General features: G+C 40.8%; 1 protein-coding gene across 1 annotated transcript in view; it reads left to right on the top strand.

Annotated features, from left to right (window-relative positions):
* Positions 1-27,295, top strand: part of CDH13 (cadherin 13) — a 1,000,623-nt gene that overhangs the window by 363,878 nt on the left and 609,450 nt on the right. Inside the window, exon 3 of the mRNA XM_026004901.2 lies at positions 3,426-3,634. Coding sequence (XP_025860686.1) covers positions 3,426-3,634 — 209 coding nt within the window. The remainder of the gene's footprint in view (positions 1-3,425; positions 3,635-27,295) is intronic.

Raw genomic sequence — 27,295 nt, 5'->3', positions numbered from 1 at the left:
GAGCCTGGCACTCAGAAGCCACTCAATAAATGGTAGATGTTGTTACCGTTATCTGTCAAAACATTCATTCATTTAGCATGTGCACACTGATCCCAGCTTTGGGACTATGCACAGCATTACTGGGATTAGAAAGAAAGATAAAGTATCATCTTTGATTTCACGAAAGAGCTAAGTCAAAGTTAGGCATGGGAGTCCAAGTGATCCCATAAATGGATGCATGCTGGGTCTGGGGAACTAAAGAAATAGCATGGACATTCATCTCCTACCCATCTTCAATAATGGGCTCAACCAAGACAAGAGTTGACTAGGGACCTTCTTTCCCAATTCCTGTCCTTGCTTGCAGTGGCTTCTGCTCCCATCATTTAAGAGATACCATGCCCCCGATCCACCACCACTAGAGTATCATTTTGCCTCTGGAGAGCAACTGAATTAAATGTAATCATTATTGTTGGTCTCCTATTCATTGCTGGAGATATAAATATGAATAAAAAATAAGACTCAATTTCTGTTGTTGATTCTGATGAGTAAAATGGATACCTAAAATGCACATATTGATATAACATGAAGTAAAAGATTCTGTGTGCAGGAAATTCTGGGAACACAAAGAGGGTATTTGGGCAAACCGCAGAGCTGACTCTCGTAGAATGACTAAGAGTTAACGGGGTGAAGAAGGTTAGAAGTAATTCTGCACTGAGGGAGCAATATGAGCCAAGTGGTGGGAGAATAATAGTAGTTGTAGGCTGGTTCAGGGGTGGGTGATGTGTGAGTCATGGAGTGAGGGCAGAGGCCAGAGGGGAGGCCAATGGACAGCTTAGCCATTGAAAATCTTGAGTGCTGGTATCATCTGCAATGAGGAGCTGTAGTTATATGAGACTCAGGTAGAGGCAAGTTGGTTCTATAGTTGTGATGGGAGAATCCAAGGCTTTCTTCAAGGAATAAGTTTATATGGCCTTCCAGACCCCACATTTCCAGCTTGTCTCCACTCTCTCTTCCTCACTTTCTGCCTCGCTTTCTGTGTCCATCTCACTGGCTTATTTGCAATTCTCTGAATGCCACTGCACCTTTGTACATGTTGTGGTTCTTTCTGCCTAGAATAGGTCCCTGTTACTTATAAGGATATTGAATTAATGTCTATCTCTCTGGTTACACTTCAACCCAGCAACTGTGTCCATCTTTGCTCAACATTATAAACCCAGCATCTAGCATAACAGGTTCCTAGCAAATATTTGTGGAAGGAAGAAAGGAAGGAAAGGAAGAGAAAGGTGGAACTAGAACCCCACAAACTTTCATATGCCTTCCATTACCCCCAGTCCTCCCTAGCTCAGTCTGTCTTCTTGGGTCCTCCCCATGGGCCAGGGCCAGAGCCAGTCAGCATCCTGGCAATCCAGCAAGCCCTGTCATTTGAGCAATGTACCTCCAGTGGATGAATGCTAATTGATAATAACAATGAAACAACTTACTTGTCTCTCCTTCATGGTTCACCTCCAAAAACTGAAACTGAGCATGCCCAATTAGTTTTGGCTACCAAGATGGTCAGAGGAAGTAAGAACTACAGACTCCCAAAAGTCCACTTGTGCGTCTGCACCAAGATGCCCCTAGAGCTGACTCAGCAGCCAGAAGAAGTGCTGGAGACCCTGCTGCAGAGGAGCCTCAAGTGGGCACCATGCAGTGTGCATCAGGGCTGAGCAGGAAGGAGTACAGGAGCAGGATGAACTGGGTGCTCATGTCCTGAAATTCAGGTTCTGATGGGATTTTAAGAGGGCTGTATTTTTTATGAGGCTTTGTCTTTACTGAAACATGTAGTTGTGAAAGGTAAATGAACCAGGGCTCAAATGTTGATTTTGTCATTTACAAACTGTGGTGGTTTGGGGGGAGGGACTACCTCCTTTGTTCTCCAAGCCTCAGTTACCTGATCTATAAACTGGGGTCAAGGGGATCCCTGGATGGTTCAGCGGTTTAGTGCCTGACATTGACTCAGGGCATGATCCTCGAGTCCCGGGATCGAGTTCCGCATCAGGCTCCCTCATGGAACCTGCTTCTCCCTCTGCCTGTGTCTCTGCCTCTCTCTCTCTCTCTCTCTCTCTCTCTCTGTCTCTCTGTGTCTCTCATGAATAAATAAATAGAATCTTTAAAAAAATAAAATAAAATAAACTGGGATCAAAAAGTACCTCATTCGTTGTGCAGATTAAATAAGATACTGCATGTAAAATGCTTAACACTTAGCCTCACGTGCGGAAAATGTTCAATTCACATTAGCTATTATCATTATCGGCTAATATGGTTATTATCACCATAAGAAATATCTCCCAGAACAGAAAAATCAGCTTAGTTCATCAAATATTTATATGGCTTTAACAGCATACTCAGACCAAGGTAGATGTTGTCAACAAAGACAGGCAATGAAGTTCCTAGGAGCAATATTTTGAGATCCCAAACCTAGAAATAGCCCCGATGCCCATCAAGAGTAGAATAGATCAATTCAGTAGAGCCCCATACTGGAATACCACATAGTGGTTAGGATTCACTGCTGTGACTCACAGCCACATGGATGAATCTCACAAACATAATTCTGAGTAGAAGAATCCAGACCCAAAAGAGCACGCATTGGATGATCCCATTCATATGAGGTGCAAATGCAGGTGGAACAGATCTATGGTATTAGAAGTCATCATAGTGCAGCCTTCAAGGAGGAGGCTGGGGGTTGTGACTGGGAGGGAGGAGAAGGGGAGGATTGGTAGTGTTTTGTGTCTGGGCCAAGCACTGGGTAAACGGGCATGCCCACTTCATGAAAATACATCAAGTCGTACATTCTGATATGTGCTTTTCTGTATCTATGTTATGCTTCAGTTAAAGGTTTAGTAAACAAACAAGCCTGTTTAGCAGAGAGCTGAGAAAACAAAAGTGGGGTGAGGAAAGCAAGCAAGCAATACAATTCTGCGCTTGCCCACGAGAACAGCTGCTTTTCCTATTCCTTGCCATACACCACTTAGCCACTCAACTACAGGAATTTTGTTCACGTCCATCCTGCCGCTGTGTTAACCTGGGCCACGCATCACTGGTACAAGAGTGGACTCACCGGTTGTCTCGGCCTCTCATCTCTCCAAACCACTCTCTATAACCCAGAGCTGCTATCTTAAACGATCCTGTTTGTCTCTGTGTTCTTGGTGCTTAGCACCTGCCTGGAACATGGGAGGTGATCAAGGAAAGGTCTAGATCGAATGAAGCTCCCAGCAGAGGGCTACAAGGGGGTGCTGTGGGACAAGCACATTGTATATCTGGGTGGGGAGCCAGCCACAAGCCACATTTCACGGTCAGAGATTTCTCCAGGGCTAAGCTGCCCAACCTACTCACACTCTTTCTGGTGTTTTTTTGTTGTTGTTGTTGTTCCTCTCTTTCATTTTATTTTGTTTTGTTTGTTCCCCCAGTGACCTTCAGTGACTGCAAGGGAAACAACAAGCTACACTATGAGGTCTCAAGTCCGTACTTCAAGGTGAATGACGACGGCAGCTTAGTTGCCCTGAAAAACATAACTGCGGTGGGCAAGACTCTGTTTGTCCACGCTCGGACTCCCCATGCAGAAGACATGGCAGAGCTTGTAATTGTCGGTGGGAAGGACATCCAGGGCTCCTTGCAGGTAACACAGCCATTTGGGATAAACCGGGTCCACAGAGGAATACTGGCGTCTATATGTCTTATATGGAAACTAGTTCTTCGGTTTATTATTGGCCAAGACTTTTGTTGTTGTTGCAAATGACAAAAACCCAACTCAGAAAATTTTTGGCAGGTTGGTGGTATGTGAGAATTTATCGGCTAATGCAGCAAATATTTTCAGGTGACTCTGCCTTCAGTGCCCAAATAGGACATCCGCTTTGATCCTGACCCATTTTGTGGCTCCATTTTCCTTCTGTTGGCCGTATTCTTAGACAGTCACATCACTCTCTGCCTTCCAGTGTGGAGGTCTCAGCAGCTCTACTTCCTTTTCCCAGCCTGAAGTCTACCTGAGAGAACACCTCTTCCCGATAATGCCAACAAATGCTTGAAATCAAATCTCACCAACTCTCATTAGGTTATCTGTCCCTCCTCAAACCACTTGCTGTGTCCATTGGGTAGTGATGCTCCAGTTGGCTAAGTCTGAGACATTCGTCTTATCCTTAAGCCAGAGTGGAGGGGAGTCCCACCTAAGACATATGGGCAGAGAGTGGATGATGGGTAGTTACTCAAAGTAAATTAGCATGCTGTCATCTGAGGATGGCAAGTGGTGGTTGGGTAGGCAAGATCACGGTGGCCACTAGAGTTGTATAACCATGGCATATGGCACTGCTCTTTTGCTGTGCCCTGACAGCCATTCCTTCCCAGATGTACATGTAGGTTGATCCCTGCACCTGTGCACATGTTTACACACTTTATGAAGGCTACAAACTGCTGCTCTTTAGACTTCCTGATTGTGTCATTGAGAGACTTTTTGCTACAATGGACTCACCTACTCCTCCTTCATCAAGAGTTTAAAGACTCCGTGGTTTCTTGATAGAAAGGAAAGGCACATAAATGGAACTGGTGGGTATTAGGCTGAGTGAAATAAGTCAGAGAAAGACAATTGCCATATGGTTTCACTCATGTGCAAAATATAAGGAATAGTGAAAGGGACCATAAGGAAAGGGGGAAATCTGAGTGGCAAAAAATTAGAGAGGAAGACAAACCATGAAAACCTTCTAACTCTGAGAAACAAACAAAGGGTCGCAGAGGGGAGGTGGGTAGGGGGGCGGGGTAACTGAGTGATGGGCACTAAGGAGGGCTTGTGATGAAATGAGCACTGGGTGTTATACTATATGTTGGCAAATGGAATTTAAATAAAATTTAAAAAAAAGAAAGGAGAGCCATACAGCAGACCCTGACAAAACAGTAACCGTAATACTCACGTGTCTTCAGATTGGTGTGGCTAGCCTTTTCTCCTGCTCGATGGTCTGCTCTTACTCAATTTTTCAAAGCCTTGATTCTTGCTGCCTTTTTCTGTCTGCCACACTCCCCATAACCTTGCTTTATCTGCTAATTTTGTTCAGTGGTGGAGGGTGGGACTGTGGAGCGAACACCAATTCTATGGCCGAGGAGGAGAGACAGTACAACTGGCAGTGTGAGTGTTACTTCCTTTCCAGTACTGTCTGCGTAATCTTGAAAGAATCATAAAACTTCTTTATCTGCAGACGAGAAGGGTCAAACAGTCTGGGATGGCAAATAAGCGGCATGTGCATTGCCCCATTCTGTCACCACACTGGTGGCAGATATTGCTAATTATCCCTGGTTTGACCTGAGTATCTTTCCCAATGCAGTGCTTCTGGAAGCTACTATCCATTGATCATTCAGAGATGTTTCTGTGGGTGGAATATATATATTTGCCATCCCTAGACAGGACAAACTCTGCAATTCCCCTTCATATCTATGAATCTGTGAGTTGAGGGTAGATAGCAAGCTAAAAAGGAATCCACAGTGTGCCACTGATATTTTCAAAGAAAATAGGATATTGATGAATACATCCAGTGTGGAAACCCACTGGCACCACAAAAGCAAGCTTTTCTCTTATTTAGCCATGGTCATTTTCACAGCATCTCACTAACTTGTGATATAAATGACTTGGTAAATACCGAAAGCAAAAACAATTGCTGGGATGTGCAGCACAAAGGGCTTCTTAGGAACAAGTAAATGGTACAGAGAGTCACAAAAGGGGGTTTGCATGTGGGATGGGATGTATTTAGATGGACATTGTGCATCATGATTACTGGCTCACCGTTATTCCAGAAAAGACAATGTCATACTATTTAGCTTAAAGCCAAGCAGAAGGAATTCTGGGCACTTCTCAGGACAGACTCTACCTTGACAGTCTCAGAGACCTGGGGTTCAATACGAAGAGCTTCAGTTGTGAAGAACTGGCCTCTTGAGTCCCAGAGAAACACCCTCCTGGAGGCCAAGCCCCTCAGAACCATTTCTCATTTGCCACCGTCTGAGCACATTGTCAACAAAGCCTGGATGCAATTGCTGGTTTCTTTTAAACCATGGTGGAGGCTGCTGTGCCATTCAGTTTGCCAGACTCCAGCAGAATGGGGCATTCATCTCCTGCCTCCAGTAATTTTATGAGGTTTGAAAATAGGCCTCACAAAACTGCTCAGATGTGTCTGTAATCAAAATTAAAAAATTAAAAAAATTAAAAAGAAAAATAGATAGGAAAACAAAATAGCTAGCCAAAGAATTCCTCCAAGAGGAACATATTCCTTTAGAGATATCCATTTGGTATTTTTGAGGCCCTACTATGTGCAGCCAAGCACATAGTGCTTGAGAGGGGAAGCAATGAGCACCCAAGTCAGCATAGCTCCCGGGTGAGGAGGGAAAATGAAAGAGTATGTTGAAAAGGCACCAAACAGGGCAGCAATGCCAATGGCTGCTCTGTGCTTTGAGAGAACAGATTGGGCAGAGGAAGCTGAGTTGGTACCATAGCCAGTGCTTTCAAGGCACTCTCCATGGCCAGGTGCTGCTCTCATTGGCCACAAATGCTGACTCATTATATCTTCTCCACCTCCAATGAGGCATGTGCTACTGTCCTTGCTTTACAGGTGGGGGAAACTGAGAACACGAAGAGCCGAGTGATTTATTATTTAGTGGGACTCTCCCAAGTGTGTGCATCTCAATGTGTGCTTTAGTATCCGTTGTCTTTAACCCTCACAACATTCCTGTGGGGCTGCTGACTTCACCCCTTTCTTCAGATGTGAGAATTTGGCCAAGATCCCCTCATTTGAAATTGGCAGAAATGAGATTGAGATCTGGCCTCCCCATCCAAACATCCACTCTTTCCTGCCCATGGGCCAAGAGATGAGGGCACAAGTCAGAGAAATACAGTAGCAATGGAAGAAACCAACAAATGGATGGTGTGATTTGAAGGAGGAAAGAGCTAGGATTTAGTGTTTGAGCGATTCTAAGCTGTAGAGGATGGAGGTGGATTGGATTAGTGAGAAAAGAGGTGGTTGGCAATGGTGCTCATTTAGACAGGCCAGATATGAGACCAGATACAGGCTAGATCTTAGGATATACACTTAGGGAAGAACAGTACAGTGGTAGAGCTTTGGCTTTGGTGTTGAACTGAAGTGGGTTTAAATTTCCATTCTACCACCTATGGTTATGTGACTTTGGGCAAGCCACCCAACTGCTTAAACCTCAACATCCTTATCTAGGAGACGGGGTAAGAATAGTCTGCATCACAGAATCATTCTGTTGGGCACAGCACAGAACACCAGGTGACCCATCTCAACCATGGTACCATATTGGAACCTATAGAGAAAGGGTAGGTCCTGAGGGTTAAGTGACCTCACTGAGGCCAGGAGTCAGGTGTCAGAAAGTAGAGATTAAGGACAGGAGGAGAAAGTGAAGCCAAAGGAAGAAAGAGAAGTTGTGTTCGGCGAGGGCAGTGGGGGTACTCAGGGTGTCCAAAATAGGATCAGTATCATGGTGGCTACGTTCATACCACTGTGTTTTAGAAGGAAGGACTCTCTCAGATGAATGTGGCCCCATTGAAGCCCACTCAGCAGCAGTAACCAGAGCTCAGATCTTTAACAGCATGATGTGTCTCTCTTATTTTTACCTGCTGCCTACAACTTCATTTTACCCACAAAGCCTAAATCTGTGAAGTCTAATTTTTTTAAAAAAATATTTTATTTATTTATTCATGATAAACACAGAGAGAGAGACAGAGACACAGGCAGAGGGAGAAGCAGGCTCCATGCAGGGAGCCCAATGTGGGACTCGATCCCGGGACTCCAGGATCACACCCTGGGCCGAAGGCAGGTGCTAAACTGCTGAGCCACCCAGGGGTCCCCAAGTCTAATTGTTAATAGCTTAATTATAGGCTCTTGAGCTGTCTCTGCATTTTGAATGGGCTGTCCAGAAGCTAGGACCTGTCTATATGGGCATATACAATCCCTTTAGACCTGAGAGGGTGGAGGAGTAGCTCCTCTTGTGTTTTGACAGGGGAGGCATGATTGGTATGGAAGGGCTGAGACTTACCATGCTTGCAAGAGAGATTTCTAGCCTGTGGAAGATTATGAGGAACTCCACTCATGGAAGTATGTCTGGACAGACTGTGGCTTATGCGCACGGCCTGACAATGGTGAATGGGAAGACGGCAGAGTGCCTGCTTTTATTTATTTATTTTTACCTTGGATAGGGGGTTCCAAAGATTTATATGGGCAAGCTCTGATTCATTCCTTATACGTCTTGGGTAGAGATGTCTTTACCTGCTGTGCAAATGGGGCTCATCAACCTCAATTTCATGTCTAGCATAAAATTTCTTTTAAAAAAGCTATCTTTTCATTTTAATTATTTCTTTCTGACTTAAGAAATTGTAGCTTCTGTGACTGTAGATGATCGCAGGGAATACTGACATCAATTATAGAACTGGATGAAGTCAGGCTGGGAGGTAAGAACATCAGGGAGCTTATAGAAAGTTATTTTGAATTCCAGTTTGAGAGCTAAAAGAGACTGTGCCCACCAGCTTCATCTTGAAATGTGGGCATTCACACTCTAAGCAGCTGAAGAATTTGGGTACCCATGACCTAGGCAGCTGGATCTTCAAGAACCAAGCAGGAGATTCACAATGCAACAGGAGGGAGATGTGTGGGCACCTGCCAGCTATGGGCTTAGATCCAGCTCTCACACAGGGCTGTGTCTTAAATGCAAATAGGGTCACTTTATTCCTTGGTTAATGGGACCTTGCTTGCTCATCAGCTCACCTGGCCCCTGGGATAATATCCTGTCACCTTCACAGATGTCTGGAAAGGCCTTTCACTGTCTAGCCTGGCTGGTCTCTCCAGCCTTTGCTCAAGTCTGCTTCCTTTCAACTGTAAGGCTTGACTTGCTGAATTGCCTGAAGGGCTTTCCCTGCTCCCCATGCCAAAGGAGGTTCTCCCTTGCTACTGATCATTCTGTTCCTTAGTGGCCCTCTTCTCAGTTTGTAAATTAAACACCTGAAATAAATGCATAAAGTCTGGCTCCCCTGATGAGACTATATAAGCTCTCTGAAGGCAGGAATATAGTCTCCTTCCTTCCTTCCTTCCTTCCTCCCTTCCTCCCTTCTTTCCTTCCTTCTTTTCTTCTGTGTCCATGGCTCTATCCCTAGCACCTGGCACAGTGTCTGACATATAGCTGGTGTTTAGTGCATGTCTTCTGGATAAATGTAGGAGTAGAATGCATGACACCTTTCACATCACTCCTTGCATTGAACTCTGGGATGCTCCAGTTCCCTCAGCTGTAAAATGGGTTCACAGCAGTGTCAACCTCATAGAGATGTTGTGATGATTATTTTTTTAAAGATTTTATTTATTTATTTACAAGATACAGAGAGAGGAAGAGACACAGGCAGAGGGAGAAGCAGGGAAGCCCGATATGGGACTCGATCCTGGGACTCCAGGATCATGCCCCGGGCCAAAGGCAGGCGCTAAACCACTGAGCCACCTAGGCATACCTGTTGTGAGGATTAAATGAGCAAATATATGCAAAACATTTAGAACAGTGCCTAGCACAAAGTAAGTGCCATGAGAATGCCAATTATTCCTCATCATTGTATCATCAATGCCAGACTATAATAAATTCTCTCAGCGAATGAGTCTGATGAATCAAGACAACCCAGCTCTCTCCCCTCTTCCCACCGTGACCAAATTCTATTTGGACTACTACCTGTACAGAATTTAGAATTCCCCATGAATTTAAATCATTACTATTTCACTCCTCAGGTGTCCACTGTGTGTGAAACACTGACTAGACTTCCAGGACTCTGTTTCTATGGGTGCACTTAATAAACACCAAGAGACTTGGCGGTATTTAGAAGTTAATTATGAACAATTTACACTTGTTCACTAGAAGTCAATACATGGCGTTCTTAGTAAAGGAAAACTGGTTTCTGAATGAAGCTGCTTAATTAAATGTAAAAAAAAATAATTTCCCCCTTTTTTTGTCACTTAAAACATTCCCCCCAAAATAAAATGAATAAAGAAAGTTATGACAGACACTGAAAAAGCTAAATGTAAGGCTTGTTTATCTTGGTGGATCATCATCACTGTTTCATTTAAAGGACATAAATTTGGCTCCTAATCCAGTTTCAAGAATTAGGATGGAAATAGTTCCAAAAAGATAAAATAAAAGGAGCAATCAGAAGAAGGAACAACGTGAGAGGAAACAGTTGTTTTTGTTTTTAATGTTTAAAATAAAAATATAAAGCATGTCATTGACTGCTCAGCAGCCCATGTTAATACCATTGCTACTTCTGTATCTCTACCCTGGTGGGGATTAGGGCATGCAGGTCCACTGCTTGTGGAGTCGCCAGGTTCCATGTGTCGTGTGCATCTAGGGATTGTGGGTCTGGGAGCTCCAAAGCAGCGGCTGGCTGCCTACTGACCCTGAATGTGTACATGCTCTGTGACATTTAGCTGAGCTGGGCATGATATAAAGTGGGACCCAGAATGACCCTAAATTGGGATTCTAATCACACATTTAATACTTGCTAGTCATGTGGCACTGAACAGTCATCCAGCTCCTTTGAGGTACAGTCTTCTCATCTGTGAAATAGTGGCTGTATGTAGACCTCAGCCTTGTTTAGATGCCAGCATAGGGTATACAAAAAAAATGTTTTTATTTAAAAAATTTATTTATTTATTTATTAGAGAGAGAGAGAGAGAGAGAGAGAGGCAGAGACGTAGGCAGAGGGAGAAGCAGGCTCCATGCACCGGAAGCCCGATGTGGGATTCGATCCCGGGTCTCCAGGATCGTGCCCTGGGCCAAAGACAGGCGCCAAACTGCTGCGCCACCCAGGGATCCCCAAGAAATGTTTTTAATACAAAAAAAATGTTTTTAAATATCATGCCTAGCCCGTGCTAACAGAGGGGCTCAGCCACAGACTGTTTACTCTTAACTGAAGTGCACAGTGAGTTGCTGTCACCTCTGTGTATTTCTTCGCCGTCTTTCCTGATCTCACACATTCTAGACAAAAAAGAGTTTTGCACATGTGTTACTGACCTAAACTCCAATTTTTATCAACCCTGAGTCAACCATTTGAATCCTGTTTGTCTGGGCCGTTATACCATCTAACCTCTCAGGTCCCTGACATGACCCACAGAAGGGACTTGACTTCCTTTGTTTAAAGCATTCCTGAGAAAGTGAGCCTCCAGCTTAGGGTAATTGCCTTGTTTCAAGACCTTATCACATTGACTGGGAGTGGTTTGGAGTCTGTCAAGCTAGTCAATGGCATTGATCTCACTCCCATGAAATATGTTTTATAACCATCACAGTGGAGAACCAACCTGTGCATTTATGGTGGCCATAAAGAAATGAGGAGTTGGAGCTGAGGATAGGCTCTGATTTGACACGTGTGATAGTTTCAAAATCCTGCGAAGTATCACTCTGCATGGCTAAAGCCTCCCCAGTTACTATTAGGAGAATTAGTGTCCACTTAACAGTTGTCATCCAAATTAGGGAAAATATATAGTGTGAAAATTATGGTGCAGATCCAAGAATTGGGCCCAGAACAAGGTATTAGGCTGTAACATTTTGACACATGCCTAAATTGTTCTGTTTATGATTCTTAGCTCCAGGATACTATTCAAATACAGATAAAAAGACATCCTTTGATTCATTAATTTAAGTATATAACAGATTGCTTTGTGGATCAAAACTAAGAAAAATGTATACTGAAGATTAATTTTAATTGAAATGCTTAGGGAAAAATATTTGATCCCACAGAAAGTCTGCATAACTAAAAACAGCTTCCTTTTGGCTTGTGAAAACTCAAGATTTCATGTTGTACAGCAGTATGGTCCAACAGAAAAATAATGTTAGCTGCATATGTAGTTTTAAGTTTCCTAATAGTAGCACATACATACACACACTCCATATATACATATGGGGTTAAATTTCATGAATGTAGATTTTCTCCCTTTATATGTGTGTATATGTGTGTTTATGTGAATTTAATCCAACACACGCATATGTATATATATATAATATATATGTGATATATTCTTATATGTAATATGTATAAATGTAATATATATGTAAATGTATGTATTATACATATACATGTTATATATATTTCATATATACATGTCATATATATGCATATATAAAACCCAACATATATAATATATAATTTCCTTAAGATATTTTCATGTTGGCAAGTTACCAATGTGAACATTATTTATGAAATTTTTACATTTTCTTACTTATACTAGGCCTTTGGAATTCAGTGTATATTTTATACTTAGAGCAAATCTTAAGGCAGATTAGCTAGATGTTGAGTGCTTAATAGCCACTGGTGGCAAATGTCTTCCAGTGGGGCAGTGCTTTCCTGGAGTTCTCCGGAGACATTTATGTATTTTGAGAGAGGGAGAGAAAGAGGCGTTTGCTGAGTGCCTGCCACGTTTAGGGCATGGTGCTAGATGCTTTCACACATACGTCTGTGTCTCTGATCCTCAGAGCAAATTGTGCCATTGGTGATCTGGTTCCTAGCCTGTGGATGTGGAAGGAAACCAGGTACAGAGAGGTGGAGTACGTTAGCTAATGTCATCATTTACAGCAAGTGGCAGAGCTGGGATTTGGGCTTGGACCTTCTGATTTTCTGAAATCACTGCTATTTTGGTAATACTGACATTTACAACAGAACTGGTGCTTTTCTATTCTCCTATAAAGACTATGAAATGACATAGAAAAATTAAAAAGTGGTTAGTAATTTAAAAAAAAAAAATGAACGCAGAGCTGAGCAAAACTCCTAAAGAAATTTTAGGTAGGTGGACAAGTCCTGTGTTGTCATGACACTTTTTAAAAACTTTTCTCATGAATAGAAGCTCTGGAGAAAGAAGCTTATGGAAACAGCACAAGGTTTCCCAAATGTGAATGTTTCTTGGTCACAAGTTCCTATTATTTCAGACTTTATCTCATTCACCTTCATAGTCCTGGAGTCTAGGGAAAACGCCTACATTATATTTTTAAGTATAATTTAAAATTTTGTTTTCATATGGATTCTATAGATTTGATCCTCACAACAGTGGTTTGAAGCAGATGGTGTTATTTGTATTTTATGAGTCACGAAACTGAGACCCCCGGAAGCAGGAGGGTAGGTCTCAGGTCCAAGAGTCAGTCAGGCAGTAGTAGTCTGATTTACAGTGAATCCCTGGGTCCAGTGTCTTAGCCACAGTTTGCTTTCCAACAGCTGCTTGAGCCTTTTCAAGGAAAAGCAATATAGCATCATCAGAGATAAATTTTCACCTGGTATCTTGGATGGAAATAGATAATATGATGTAATGCACATTTTCCTAGGCTCTCTGATATGCTTCTAACCCTCTATCTTTTCTTATTACCATTAATCAAATATGAGTGTATTCTGAGCTTAAATATTGGGGTGACCACCTCTTTCCAAATCCCTCTCTCACCTGGTATGTGGAGATACTTGGTCACCACGGCTTTGTCAGTAAGTGTGACTGCTCTCATCAGAGATGAAATGGCTTAGTAAAATTCAAAGTGATTGGAAATATTTTTTTTAAAAACTGCAAAATCAACTGAGAATTGTGGGGAAATCCTAGGTAGATGGACATGCCACGTGTTGTCATGACACTTTTTAAAAACTTTCTTCATGAATAGAATCTTTGGAAACAAGCAATGGAAACAGAGCAAGATTTCCAAATATAAATGCCTCTAGGCCACTCTGCAAGAGTCTGGTTCTCATTTCTATTGAAACAAATAAAAAACTCCAGTGACAAGAGAACAACACAGCCTTTGGTACAGACCATAGATTGTCTCTATTTGGTTCTTAGGTTTCAATACTCAAAAATTAGGGAGAATATGTACTATTCATTCAGTCCTTCTCCCCACCAACACATGGGTCAGTCAGATGATAAGGTCTTCACCCAAGTTTTTAAGGCAGAAACCTAAGCATTTGGAAAAACAATATCAAAGAAGAGCCTTATGGCCCAGCCAAGCTTCTCTCATCCACCCATGTTGGATAGATGCCTATGGGCTGTTGATCTCTGTGGCTGGGCTTGGTTTGGGGTAAAGGCTAGGGTGGCAGTTCCTTTGGGACCACACTGTTGATGCTGTTTGACCCTCAACTCAATTGTTTGTTCAGACAAAGGCAAGTGTGGTGTCAAGGGGGTCACACAAACAGGAAGCATCCTCCACCTGTGCCCACAGTCTAATCTCATCAGATTTTGTCTTTTCCCTGGCTCCTGTTAACAGAAACAGAAACCCCCAGGTCTGTACAAAAACAACGTGAGTACCTACATCTTACCGGGAGTCCACAATGGGGTCTGATATTTTCACTTGCTGAACTGTTTATACCTTTCTTAATTAGGCCAGAGATAGCACAATCACAAAGCAAATATTATGGGTATGTGGCCATCAAAGTATAATGATATTTTTTAAATTTTTTACAAAAAATAGATTTTTGTTAATACCTGCTCTTCTTTCTCTACAAAAAAAAAAAAAATCAATTCTCAAAAAAAGTACTTTAAGTAATACTCCATATATAATCTCAGAATTTGATCTATCAAAAAAAAAAAAAGAATTTGATCTATCAGTGGACTCACACATAGCAGAGAAAGTTCGCATGCTGACAAAGATGCCATCCTCATGGTCTTGTCAAGCCTCCGTCTCCAGACTGGTAAATATGGCCAGTTGGGGAGGCCTTTCAACAAAGAGTTTCCCTTGCAGATGGATTAAGCATTCAAGGGCTGCCCAAGGCCAAAAGGGCTTTAAAAACTTTGAGACCATCCTCCAAGCAAATTCTAAAATATCCTCCGTGAATGAGAGGCAGCCTTCAGTTGGACTGAGCTTACTGCTCTGACCCCATTGATCCCGGTGATTTCCCTCCAGCCTTCTTATAATTCAGGAGGGTCAAGTGTGGGATCTTCCCTTCTATTCAATGTCTCCTCCACTTGCTAGAGAAAATTGGACATGAGATCCAAGAGGGGGCTTTTCCTTCCCCTGGTGTCTACACAGTTTCTCCTGGCTTCCAGCTCTCAATGGAAATCAGATCGTTCCCCCAATTTTCCATTTTTTTGCAGCAAATCCTTTTGACAAACGGTGTGCATTGTCAACCAACCCCTCAATATGTCAGGGAAATTGGGCTTCTATTGAGAGGAACTTTTTTACAACTCCTTTCCTTTGAAGTTACAAAACTATAAAAAATGGTAATTTTCCAAGAGACCCAGGGAATGGTATGAATAACCTAACCGGGATTTTTCTGAGGACTGTCCTTTGTCCATCACTCTTACTAGATGTCTGTGCATGCTACTATTTTCTTTCAAGCTAGTCCTGTGAGATTGAATACAGCAAATCAGGATACATTGTTTTCTTCCTTTCACTGTCCATTCTCACAAACCCCAGTTAACACAGATAATTGAGGATTGACTGCTTTTTTATTCCAAGTTTCTTATTCAATTTGGAGCTTGTTAGCAAAGCTTAAACTCTGAGACCATCTCAGACTCTGACCATCGGTCTTTTTGCCTTGTTTTCTTATGATTTCCTCTTTCAATCAGACCTTTGGATAATATTTTCCCTAAAGAGACAAAAAAGGAAGTTAAGGAAGAAGATCCAGAAACTGAATCAAAGAAAAATCAATGAAAATAATAATAATAGTAATTTCCGTCATGTTTCTCTTTCAAATTCTACAAAAGTCTTACTATTTTGGTGTTGGTTTATTAGGCAAAATAAAATTATATGCTCCATAAGGATAGAAGCTGTAACTGACTTGCTCATTGCTATGAATCTAGCACTTACCATAATATCTGGCACTGAAAACATTCTTATTGAATGAGTAAACAAATGCCAGAAATGGAATGGATATTGATGCTAATAATGCCAATCATAGCGAACATTTATTTAGCTCTAACTTGGTGCCAGGAATCACTCTCTGTGCATTTCTTATATTAAGTCATTTAATCTTTACAGAAACTCTATGAAATAGTTATTATCTTCATTTTACAGATGAATAAAATAAGACTTGGAAAAGACCTTGACTTGCCCATAGTCCTAACAACTAGAATATTTTGAAGCCATGCTCTGTGCTCAGACTATTCAAAAAAAGCATTTAACAAAACATCTTATACTTTTTTTTGGCAAGATAGAGAAAAATGAACTGAATTTTATTACCAAATACTAGTAAAGTAGATTCAGATTGGTTGGAGAGCTACAACCAAAAGTCCTAAAAAATAATCTATGTCAGCCAAGAGAATGATTTCTGTGCATGCAGGCAATGGCCCTAGCTGATTGATTTCATCCCCAATGATGAAAATAAAAATATGAAGACATGTTTTTTCAGTTTGTAACCCTGGGATCCTAACTGGATGATAGACTCAAGATTCAAGAGCAATTCAAGTATCTGTAAGGATGGGCTGAAATTAGTAAGGCAATATCAATAGGTATGGACATGAAGCCCCATTTATAAGCAAACAGATTTCTGACAGACAGGATGGGGTGGTGTGGAAAGGACTTGGTTGATGAGGCATTCACTCTTCTGGAGCTGTAGCAACTCCCTCTCTGCAGATTCCTGCCTCTATTACTATTCTGCAATTATTCACCTTGAATTTATTGCTCATCACCTTGAGCACCACTCCAACTTTCCCATTTGTCTTAAGCAGCAACTCCTAACCCCATTGCCTACAATTTTCTGCAGCTGGCCTTGTGTTTCTCTATATATAAGGTTTCTTCCAGCTTAAGCTTTCCCCATCCTTCTCCCACCTCCAATCTTTCCCATCCCTCACAGAGGAAGAGGGAGTCTCCCTCTTTTTGACATGTCCCTTCGCTTGTGCTCTTGAAGCCACTCCTTTGTACTTCTGTTTTCATCATGTGCGGCCTTTTCTCTGTTACACCTTCCATTGTTTCCTCTTCTCTGAATCCTTCCCATCTTCAAACATGCTCCAATCTCCCCAGATTGAACAAATTTCCCCCAAGTGGTAGCACCTCTTATCATTGCCTGTCCATTCACCAGTCTTCTTGAGAACATAGTCTTTGCTCAACATCTCTACTTCAATACAAGTTCACACCTCAGTGCTCCAAAATGGGGCTCCTACCCTCAACATTTTAGGGAAATTGTTCTCTTTGGAAGGTCATAGAAACTGAGCAGTGGATTTCCTTAAACTTATTCTTGGTCCTGAGCCCACCTGAATTCTCTGAAGCATCTGGCACCTTATTTTTTTATTTTTGAAAGTTTTATTTCATTGGAGTGAAATTCATTTAACATAAAATTAACCATTTTAAGTGAACATACTAATGACATTTAATAATTCATGATGTTGTGCAACTGCCACCAGCATCTAGTTCCAAAATACTTTATCCTTCCTCCAAGAAACCTTATACTCATTAAGTACTTGATCTTCACCTCTACCACCCCCCCCCCCCGCCCCACCCCAGTCCCTGGCAACCACTAATCTACATTTTATTTCTGAGAATTTACCTGTTTGGGGTATTTCACATATATGGAATCATACAATATGATGACTGACTTCTTCCACTTAGCATAGTGTCTTCAAGGCTCATCCATACTGTAGCTGTGTCCGTGCTTCTTTTTTTTTTTTTTTTTTTTATGGCTGAGTAATATTACTTTGTGTAGCTAGTCCACAAGTTGTTTATCCATTCATCTGCTAATGGCCATTTGGGCGGTTTCCACCTTTTGGCTGTTATGAATAGTACTGCTCTGAACATTCATTTATGGTGTTTGTTTAAGCGCTGGTTTTCAATCCTTTTATATTTATACCTAGGAGTGGTTGCTGGGCCATATGGTAATTCTATGTTTAACTTTTTGAGGAACCACCAAACTGTTTTCCACAGCAGCAGAACCATTTTACATTCCCACCACAGCATTTGATAATTTTGAAATGCTCTCTCTTTTGCTTTCAGAAACACTACACTATTCTTGTTCTCCCACTCCTTCTATATATGGCAACCCCTTATATTTTCCTCCTCTATCACCTCTTCTTACCCTTCCTGCCATGGGAGATACCCCATTAGTTTTCTATTTCAATTATCCTCCGCTGTTTTCTACCATTCTCAACAGTCTCATGCAACTTAGTGATTTTAAATATACCCTCTTTAGGATGTCTACAAATTCATGGCTCTATTTCTGACCTTGAGTTCTTCATTCCCACCTGCCTACAGGGCATCTCCACCTGTATATTTTACTTGTCTCTCAAGATGTGTGTGTGTGTATGTGTGTGCATATGTATTTGTATGCACATACAAATACACTTACTCTCATAAACCTCTAAACCTCACCTTCCTGGATTCTCTTCTTCCTGCAATGACATCCTTATCTTCCCAGGCTCCCAAGCTCACAGCTTTGGATTTTTTTTTTTTTATGTCTTGTCACCTGAGAGGCCAGTGGCACTTCTCATTCTTTCTCTTTTCCATGTGGTTTTTACCTGTATACTCTTCTGCACTGTGATAGCCACAAATAGTTTAGGCATTATCTTTTTATCTGGCCTATGACAGGGCATTATGAATAGCATCTCTATTAAGTCTGACTTTCTTTCTTCCCTTGTGACTCAACCCACACCCTTATTACTGCTGAAATGTCTTCCCCAAGGACATCTGAGAACATGTCATGTCCCATTCAAAGGCTACTAGGGACTTCTCATGCCTACTGATCATCATTCAAATTGACCCCAAACTGAATTTGTCATTTTCACGCATCACTGTTCCCCATCACTCCTGTGAGCCTCCCACCAAAGTAAATTACTTATCCTCCATGTTTACTTAAAATAATACAGTTTCAGGGCACCTGGGTGGCTCAGTCAGTTAAGCCTCCAACTCTTGGTTTCTGCTCAGGTCATGATCTCAGGGTCATGATATTGAGCCCAGCATCAGGCTCCGCACTCAGTGAGGTATCTACTTGGGATTCTCTCTCCCCCTAACTCTTCCCCCAACTCTCACATTCTCTCTCTCTATATATATCTCTATTCATTCATGAGAGACATAGAGAGAGAGAGAGAGAGAGAGAGAGAGAGAGAGAGAGAGAATGAGGCAGAGACATAGGCAGAGGGAGAAAAGCAGGCTCCCTGTGGGGAGCCTGATGTGGGACCAAATCCCAGGAACCTGGGATCATGACCTGAGCCAAAGGCAGATGCTCAACCACTGAGCCCCCCAGGTGCCCCTAAAATAAATAAAATCTTTAAAAAATAATAATATGGTCTCTTCCACACCTAACTTCCAGGAGATATAAATGGTTGCCATAGGTTTACTGTAATGAGAACCAGATTAGGATCTGTGATGTTAGGGAAATCACTGACTTATTATTTAATAATGTTTATTGTAGCCAAACAAATGCTAAATGCCAATAGGTGAACTAAGTGCTATGGATTTATATATATATGTATACATATATATATATAATATAATAACCACATATATATGTGATTAATCATGGTGAAAATAATGCTACAGAAACATTATATGTTTCAAGTCTTATAGATTACATAATTGACAATGATTGGGTGTGAGGGGCTCTATAATCTGGATCTCATTAAAATGCTCAGGACCCTTTACAAACATGCTAGAGTTGCCACTTAAAGTGAGATATCTCAGGAGATCTCTGCTTATTGACCATAAGAGCCTCATTGTACCTACCATCAACATAGCTGTAGGTAGACCTTACAGTACCTAGCACATTATTTGTTATCTCATTAAGAATGAAGTATTCTAGCTCCTGAGGGGGACTAAAACCCCAAATTGGGTTGTTTTCCCCTGAGGGATACAGCTCTAACATTTCTTTCTTTCTTTGATTTACTTAGACTATGGCTTCTTTGGTCAACCATTTAGGGGGTTTGTGTGTGTGTGCATGTGTTGATGGTTTTTGTTGTTGTTGTTAACTTTGTCCTTGTGATGCTAATGCACTCCTGACATGTGGAAATGAGAATAATTCAGATATTGTAAGAGAAGGAAAATGGTTAGATAAATTAGAAGCATGAATAATTTATGGAGAAATAATTCAAGCAGCTAACTATATTGTGCATTCTCTGCTTACTTCATGAATGATCCATATGCCAAGTCCATACGAGTTAATGTTTATTTCTAGAAACCTTTACCAAAATGAGCAAGAAGTAGTAAATGCCTCATTATCCTTTCAGAGTGCCTAATGATACATTATTTTCTGTTATAAAACCTCAAGGTTTCTGAATGCATTGTTATAAATTCAAACTGTCAACATTTCTTTGGTGAGAAAAAGCACAGCATCCTATAGAAATAAGATGTAAGATTAACAATTCAGGTTCATATATTTTCATCTCTTCCCGAATTCTGCCACACATGACAGAAAACCAAAATCCATATTTTTTTATAGAAAATATGCTATGAAGACCCATAAAACATTTAAGAACATTAAGAGAGGCAAGGATGGAACTTTTAGGAAATAAAGGAAATAAAACTTTAAATAAGGACAATGGAAAAGACAGATCATCAGCAATTATTAATAAAATAGACATTTTATAAAATAGTTTTTGGGGAAGTAAGTGGGTTATACATGTTGGGCCAAAGTCTAAAAATATCCTGATTTTTCTTTCCACGTAAGAAACCTAGTAGAAAATGCCAAAAAGTAAGACATTTAATACCTAAGACACTGGAGTCAAATTTTCTGCATTTAACTCCCAGCCCTGGAATTCATTTGGCTTGTGATTTGTGCCAAATTCTTTTTTACCTTTGTAAGATTTAGCTTTTTCTGTCTATGAAATGAGAATAAAAATAGTACTTACCTTCTAGGGTAAATTTGAGAAATGAATGAGATCACCCATGTGAGGTTGTTAGAGCAGTGCTTGGAGCACAGTAGGTATGATACTGGTATCTGGTAAAGAGAGGGTGACCATAGATTATGTGCTCACACAGGTCATGTAGGGAAAATGCCCAGTGTAGGGAGTTCTGGCTTTTCCTGGAACTTACTACAGGAGCTGAGTGGATGTCAACAGTTCAGCATGGGACTCAGTGGTGTCATGAAGTCCCAGTGTTCATTTCTCCACTATTCTGGTTCTCTGTGTGTCCTCGTTTTTAGACTCTGTCTTGCGTGTCAGAAGATAAACTCATATCAGGGTAATGCAAACAGGATCTGTTCTGATGAAGCCTCAGGAATATAAATTGATAAATACTCCAATTACAAGCAAATATTATTAGACTGAATTTTAAAACAATAGCTATGTATTACTTAAATTAGCTTAATGTAAGGACACAGAAAGATACAAAGTAAAAGCATTTAAATAAATTTACCACTTAAATATTATCCAAAAGAAAGTCAGTGTGGCTATGCTATTATCAGGGGAAATAGATGGTAAAGAAAGTTTACTACAGATAGAAAGGAATATTTCACAATTATAAAACTGTACAGCTGGAAGACATAACAATCCTAAATTTGGAGGCATCCAATCACAAGTAAAAAAAAAAAACTAATATATAAAGCAGAACTAATGGCAGAAATAGAAAAACTCATAATCATAGCTAGAAGTTTTAACACATGTCTTAGTAGGCAGTAGAATAGTCTAAATGTAAATAAGGATCATGAAAATTTCTTGAGTAAAACACTGTGCCAAAAAACTGCAGAATTATATTTTTTCCAAGTACACATGAAATAGTTAAAAATATATCATATGCTGGTCATAAAGTTCCTCTCAACAAACATCAAAAAATAGAAATCATATTGAATATGTGTTCTGACCATTGCAGATTTAAACCAGAAATCAATAGCAAAAAGAAAACCAAAGGATCCCCACATGTCTGGAAACTAAGTAATATATGTCGAAATATTCCATGGGTAAAATAAGATATAACAGTGGAAAGTAGAAAATACTTGGAATACAATATAATGAAAATAAAACATAAAAGTTGTGGGACACAGATAAAGTAGAGGAAACACATATGGGCTTTGAATGTGTAATTCGGAAATCTGAAAAGCAATGATCTAAATCAAAGAAGAATGGCAAGTTTTAGCTCTAGGAAAATAGAGGAAAGGAAATAATAAAGAAAAATATAAACAACATGGAAAATAGTTGGGGCATCTGGGTGGCTCAGTCAGTTAAGTGTCCAATTCTTGATTTTGGCACAGGTCATGATCTTAAGGTTGTGGGATCGAGCCTGGCATCAGGCTCCACACTCAATGGAGAGTCTCCTTGGGACTCTCTTCCTCTGCCCCTTCCCCCTCACTCGTGTGTGTGTGCGCGCGCGCGCGTGTGTTTAGGCTCTCTCTCTCTCAAATAAATCTTTTTTAAAAAAGAAAATAGATGTAAACAGGAAAGCAAGCAACAAAGCCCCAAATTGGTTCTTTGAAATGTCCATATATTCAGAAACCTCCAAGAAGGATAACCAAGAAAGAGAAAACAGACACAATTTTACCAATCAAAGGCTGTAAAAGGAAATACATCACTAGGGATTCTTCAAATATAAAAAAGAGAAGAAAAGGGTCACTGTGAATGCATTTGTGAAAATCAATTTGAAAATTATGCTGAGTGAAGTAAGTCACTTGGAGAAGGACAATCATCATATGGTTTCACTCATATGGGGAATATAAGAAATAGTGAAAGGGATTATAAGGGAAAAGAGGGGAACTGACTGAGAGGGAGACAAACTACGAGAGACTCCTAACTCTGGGAAACAAAGGGTTGTGGAAGGGGAGGTGGACGGGGGGTTGGGGTGACTGGGTGACAGGCACTGAGGGGGCACTTGATGGGGTGAGCACTGGGTGTTATACTATAGGTTGGCAAATCAAACTTCGATTAAAACAAGTAAAAAAATAAAAATAAATGAAATTTAAACAGAACTGATAAATTTTCTCGAAAAATAAAAAAAACTAAGCTTACCAAGAACACAAGAAGAAATAGAAAATCTCAGTAGTTCTGTATCTATTAAATTACCTCTCTGGAGCCTGCAACGGCTCCAGGCCAGGTGACTTCATTGTGGATACTGCCAGACACTTAAGGAAGAACACTAAACCCGTCTCATAAAAATCATCCAGAAACTAGAAAAGGTGAAACCTTTTTCCACTTCTCTTTTAAGGGCACCATAACCTTCACCACAATAGCTGATATGGGCTTTAAAAAGAAAGGAAAATTATAAGGCATTTATCTTATATATGTAAATGAGATGATGAATACATTGGGCTTCACTAAAAGTAGAAAGTTGTGCTCATCAAAATACACCATTGAGGAAGTGGAAAGGCTACAGAATGGGGAAAATATTTGTGATATGTGTGCTTATTATTATAGGGCATTTATCCAGTATGCATTAACAATGCCTACAGACAATAACAAAAGGGCAGATTACCCAATTAAAAATGGGTATTGAATTTTAATAGGCTTTTACAAAATAAGATATCCAAATGACCACTAAACATATAAAAAGGATTTTTAAAGTTCTTAGTCATCAGGGAAATGCAAAGTTAAGAGATTATATGGAATTGCTATTGTAGACACATGCCAAAATGGCTTAGAAACAAAACAACTAACAGTACCAAGAGTTGGCAAGGATGTGCAGCAACTGAATCCCTCCACACCCTGCAAACTGAGTGCCCTGTGACCTAGAAATTCCACCTCTGTAGCTACACCTGGGAGCACTGTATATGTGCATACACCACAAGACACTTAGGAGATGTTCAGAACACTATTCATGATAGCCCAAACTGGAAATACCCGAAAAGCCCATCAATGGACAAATGAACAAATTTTGATATGTTCATATTATGTAACAATGAAAAAAAAAAACCTATTTTACTCAAGAACCTTATAAACATAACGTTGCATGACCAAGAGTCAGAGGTGATGGAGACTGTCCCATACAGACAAAGTTCAGCAGTGGGCAGAATTTTCTTCTGTTGGTAGAAACTAGAACAGTGGTTACCTTTGTAAGGGTGAGGACTGAAAGGGGGCATTGGGACATTTCTGGGGCAGTGATAGTATTTTATATCTTCATCTCCATGGTGATGATACAGATATATTCACTACAAAAAGAATTCATTAAACTGTACACTTATATTTTTGCAGTTTCATGTATGAATGATATATATTATGCTATAATTTAAAAGTTGAAAGCAAGAAAAGTGGCATTTGGATTCTTCTTCCTTTTGGTGAGTTAGCAAATATTTCTTCTTGTCAGCCTTCAGTGTAAGAAGAATGAGCGGTCACCACTGAAGCTGGGGCCTGACTCCTCAGTCTAACACACAAACCCCTTTAAAACCAGGTGTTAGCATCCATTCTAGACCATTCCATCTGGCCTGCTCCATCTTCCATCCTCCTGAGAACTGACAATGCTTATTTTACACTGGGAAATAAAATCGCCTCCTGGTCCGTAAGTGATAGAGGACTGAAATTGAGACCAGAGTGTGAGTCAAGCATACCTGTATTTTAATACCATTAAGAAAGAAATATGTTGGTGCTTAAATTTGGACACAGTCCTTCCTTAACATCAACTTGTCAGATACATCCCTAACTTTTAGGGACATTGAAATGGGGCAGGGGAGATGTCTTAAAAATCACTTTAAAATAAAGTGTGTCTTAGATTACCATGGCTCATAAGCAACTTTACTTTTAAAAGTAAGAATTCCTTGATCCCTTTATTATCTTGAAAATGCAAATCATTAAGTAACGTTTTTTTTTCACCCTAAATGCAAATTTTGTTTGTATGCTTTGTCAATTAAATTCTGTGGGACTTTAGAACTTCCCTTTTAGAAGAACACCTGAAGGTTTTTTTTTTTTTAATCTTTACTATTTATTGTAGAAAAACTAGGTTTCACATCACATCAAATTTAAAAAGCCCAGATAGCTGAGCCTCTGTTTGATTTGAGTGGAGTTTCTCATGTGTGCCACTGGCCAAGTTCTTCCAGAAAAATATTTGTCTCTCCCTGATGGTTTGCTATTTTTCTGTTTCAATGTGTGGATGTCAAATAATTCATTTCTCTTTTTCCCAGTGTATGTGTTCCTGTGACCTCACAGATTACAGAGATATCTTTTGTTCTGACAAATGCTCGTGTCTGAATTCCATCATGGCACTCAAGGATGGCACAGACAGAGGGTTCTGACTGCCAAGACAGGGCAGGGTGTCAGGAGCCAGTCTCCTTTCCCAAACTCCCCTGACCAGGGCAGGGAGGAGATACTAAAAACATTTCCATGATAATGGTGTTCCGTGTGTGTCTGCTGCCGAAATGGAATGAGACACTCTGGAAAGAACAAAAGAAGTCCTATATAGCACATTACGAACTAGAGAGCTTTTGAAGTCAGCATCTGGGATGGTCCTAAAAAAACAAATGTGCAGTCAGAAAAAAAGAATTACTGCTGATACCCACTGACCTCAGAGAAACTGTCAGGTAATGAGATCATCTCTCTTTCCAGAACACTAACAAAGCTTTGGAGGATATGTTATTCCTTTGCTTTGCTTCCCTGGCCTTACCCACACCTGACAGTACTTCTTGCTGTGTGCTAATCCATTCTCATCCAAAGATAAATGTACTGGTTGGACTGTATCTGCTTGAGTTTGGGTTTCCCGGAAAGAAAAGCCTGAGGAGAGGACTTGGGCACAGGAAGTTTATTTGGGAGGGAGTCCAGGGAAGCAGAAGTTAGCAGAAGGCTAGAGAGAGAGAAGGATGGAAAGCCAGTGAAAGCGTGTAATACAGAGGTGAGGTTGCTTCTGTTGTCAACACGGTTAATTTATTCAGTACTACCAGGACCTCTGAGAACCCTGTGAAATACCTCCCAGAATCATTTGCTGGAAAGATGGAGAGGCTGGCTCCCCACTCCCCGTGGATGGAGAGTGGCCCCAGGGGGGCAGTTGACACTGCCTCAAGCTTAGAATAAGTTCTTCTGTATGTCAGAGAAAGCCTTGGGCAAAATGATTTGTAGTCACATGAGCTAAGGGAGGACTCTGGGAGAGCCAGGTGAGGCTGTGCCCACAAGAACCATGCATACAGCTTCCTCTTAAGTCAGGGGTGCCTGAGAGGATGTGACATGGTGGAGGTGGAGGGTGGTATGCTTGCCACAGCCTTGGGAGCTCCAGCTCTTCGGAGATGTCATCATCATTCAGAGTGGGCACAGGATGGTTTAAGCCAGACTGTTCCATAACATGTCAGTCATAGGGCAACCCAGGCTCATGGAGCTGATTTTCTGGGTCCTTAACACACCTGCATCTTTAGTGGCATTTAGAGACACAGAGCGTTCATCCCCCATGAAATGAGTGGGTATAACTAGAACCTCCTTGTGTCTCCATCTTTCTGAATCTAAGACTTGCCCTTCAGAATCCAAAGGATCGATGGCTTTAGAAATTCCCAACTCCTCCTCACGAGCCACTTCTCTCTGATTTATCAATGTTCCTTAAATTGCTAAAACAATCTTTTTAATATCAGAGAGATATAGAGCTGATACTTTTTCTTGCCACAACTTTAATGGGCTGAATTACAGAAAACTGGGAATTTGATTCAACAGAAAAATTATATGTTACTAGATATATAAAACTCCATTCCTAAAATTTGAGCATACTTACATAGGACCAAAACATGACTTGGATTATCAATTGTAGGATTCCTGTGACAAGACGAAAAGTGGAAAGGGAAAGTGATATGAAGGGCTTCCTGACCTTCATGAGCCCTTGCTCTGAGCCAGAACCGTGCTCGGTGCTTTCCCTTCTTAATTCATGTGATATTATCCAATCACAGAAGAGGCATAGAGAAACAACAAAGGTATAGAGAGGGTGAGTCACATGCCCAATGTCTCATAACTTAAAGGTAGAGTCCATCCCAGGGAGAGTTGGGCTCAGATCTGAGTCCAGAGCCTATATTCCTGAACGCCATATGGTACTATTCTCACCTCACCATAAAAACACCTTGGATCTCTGGGTTAAGACATTGGTTTAGGCAAAATAGTGAAGTGGCTGAAAAATGCCTAATTTCATACCCACCATCCATTTCACAGCCTGCTGTGATGCTGTGGGTTCTGGCAGGGACACTGTTGTCTTCCATCGTGCCACACACAGAGATTTGCATTGTCTCTACTTAGCTTCCTTTCATGTTTCTCCTAAACTACCTATTTCAGTCTGGATCACTCACCCCATTAACCATCCGAAGTTCTCACCTGTAAGTACCGTGTCACTGCCACCAAGGTGCTTTACCCTCAGTATCAAATGACCCTCATTCTGGAAGAGGGCCTGGCACAGAGTGGTGCTTGATAAATCTTCTGTGGCAGAGTGAAGACAGGACTCAGTGGACAGGCTCCTTCTGTTTTACAGATGAGAATCATAGTCTTGTGTTTCTGACACTAATAGT

This window comes from Vulpes vulpes, chromosome 12 (genome assembly GCF_048418805.1).
Source record: "Vulpes vulpes isolate BD-2025 chromosome 12, VulVul3, whole genome shotgun sequence".
In the NCBI taxonomy this organism is placed as follows: Eukaryota; Metazoa; Chordata; class Mammalia; order Carnivora; family Canidae; genus Vulpes; species Vulpes vulpes.
The sequence above is the reverse complement of the archived record's forward strand: the minus strand, read 5'-3'. Positions and strand labels throughout refer to the sequence as shown.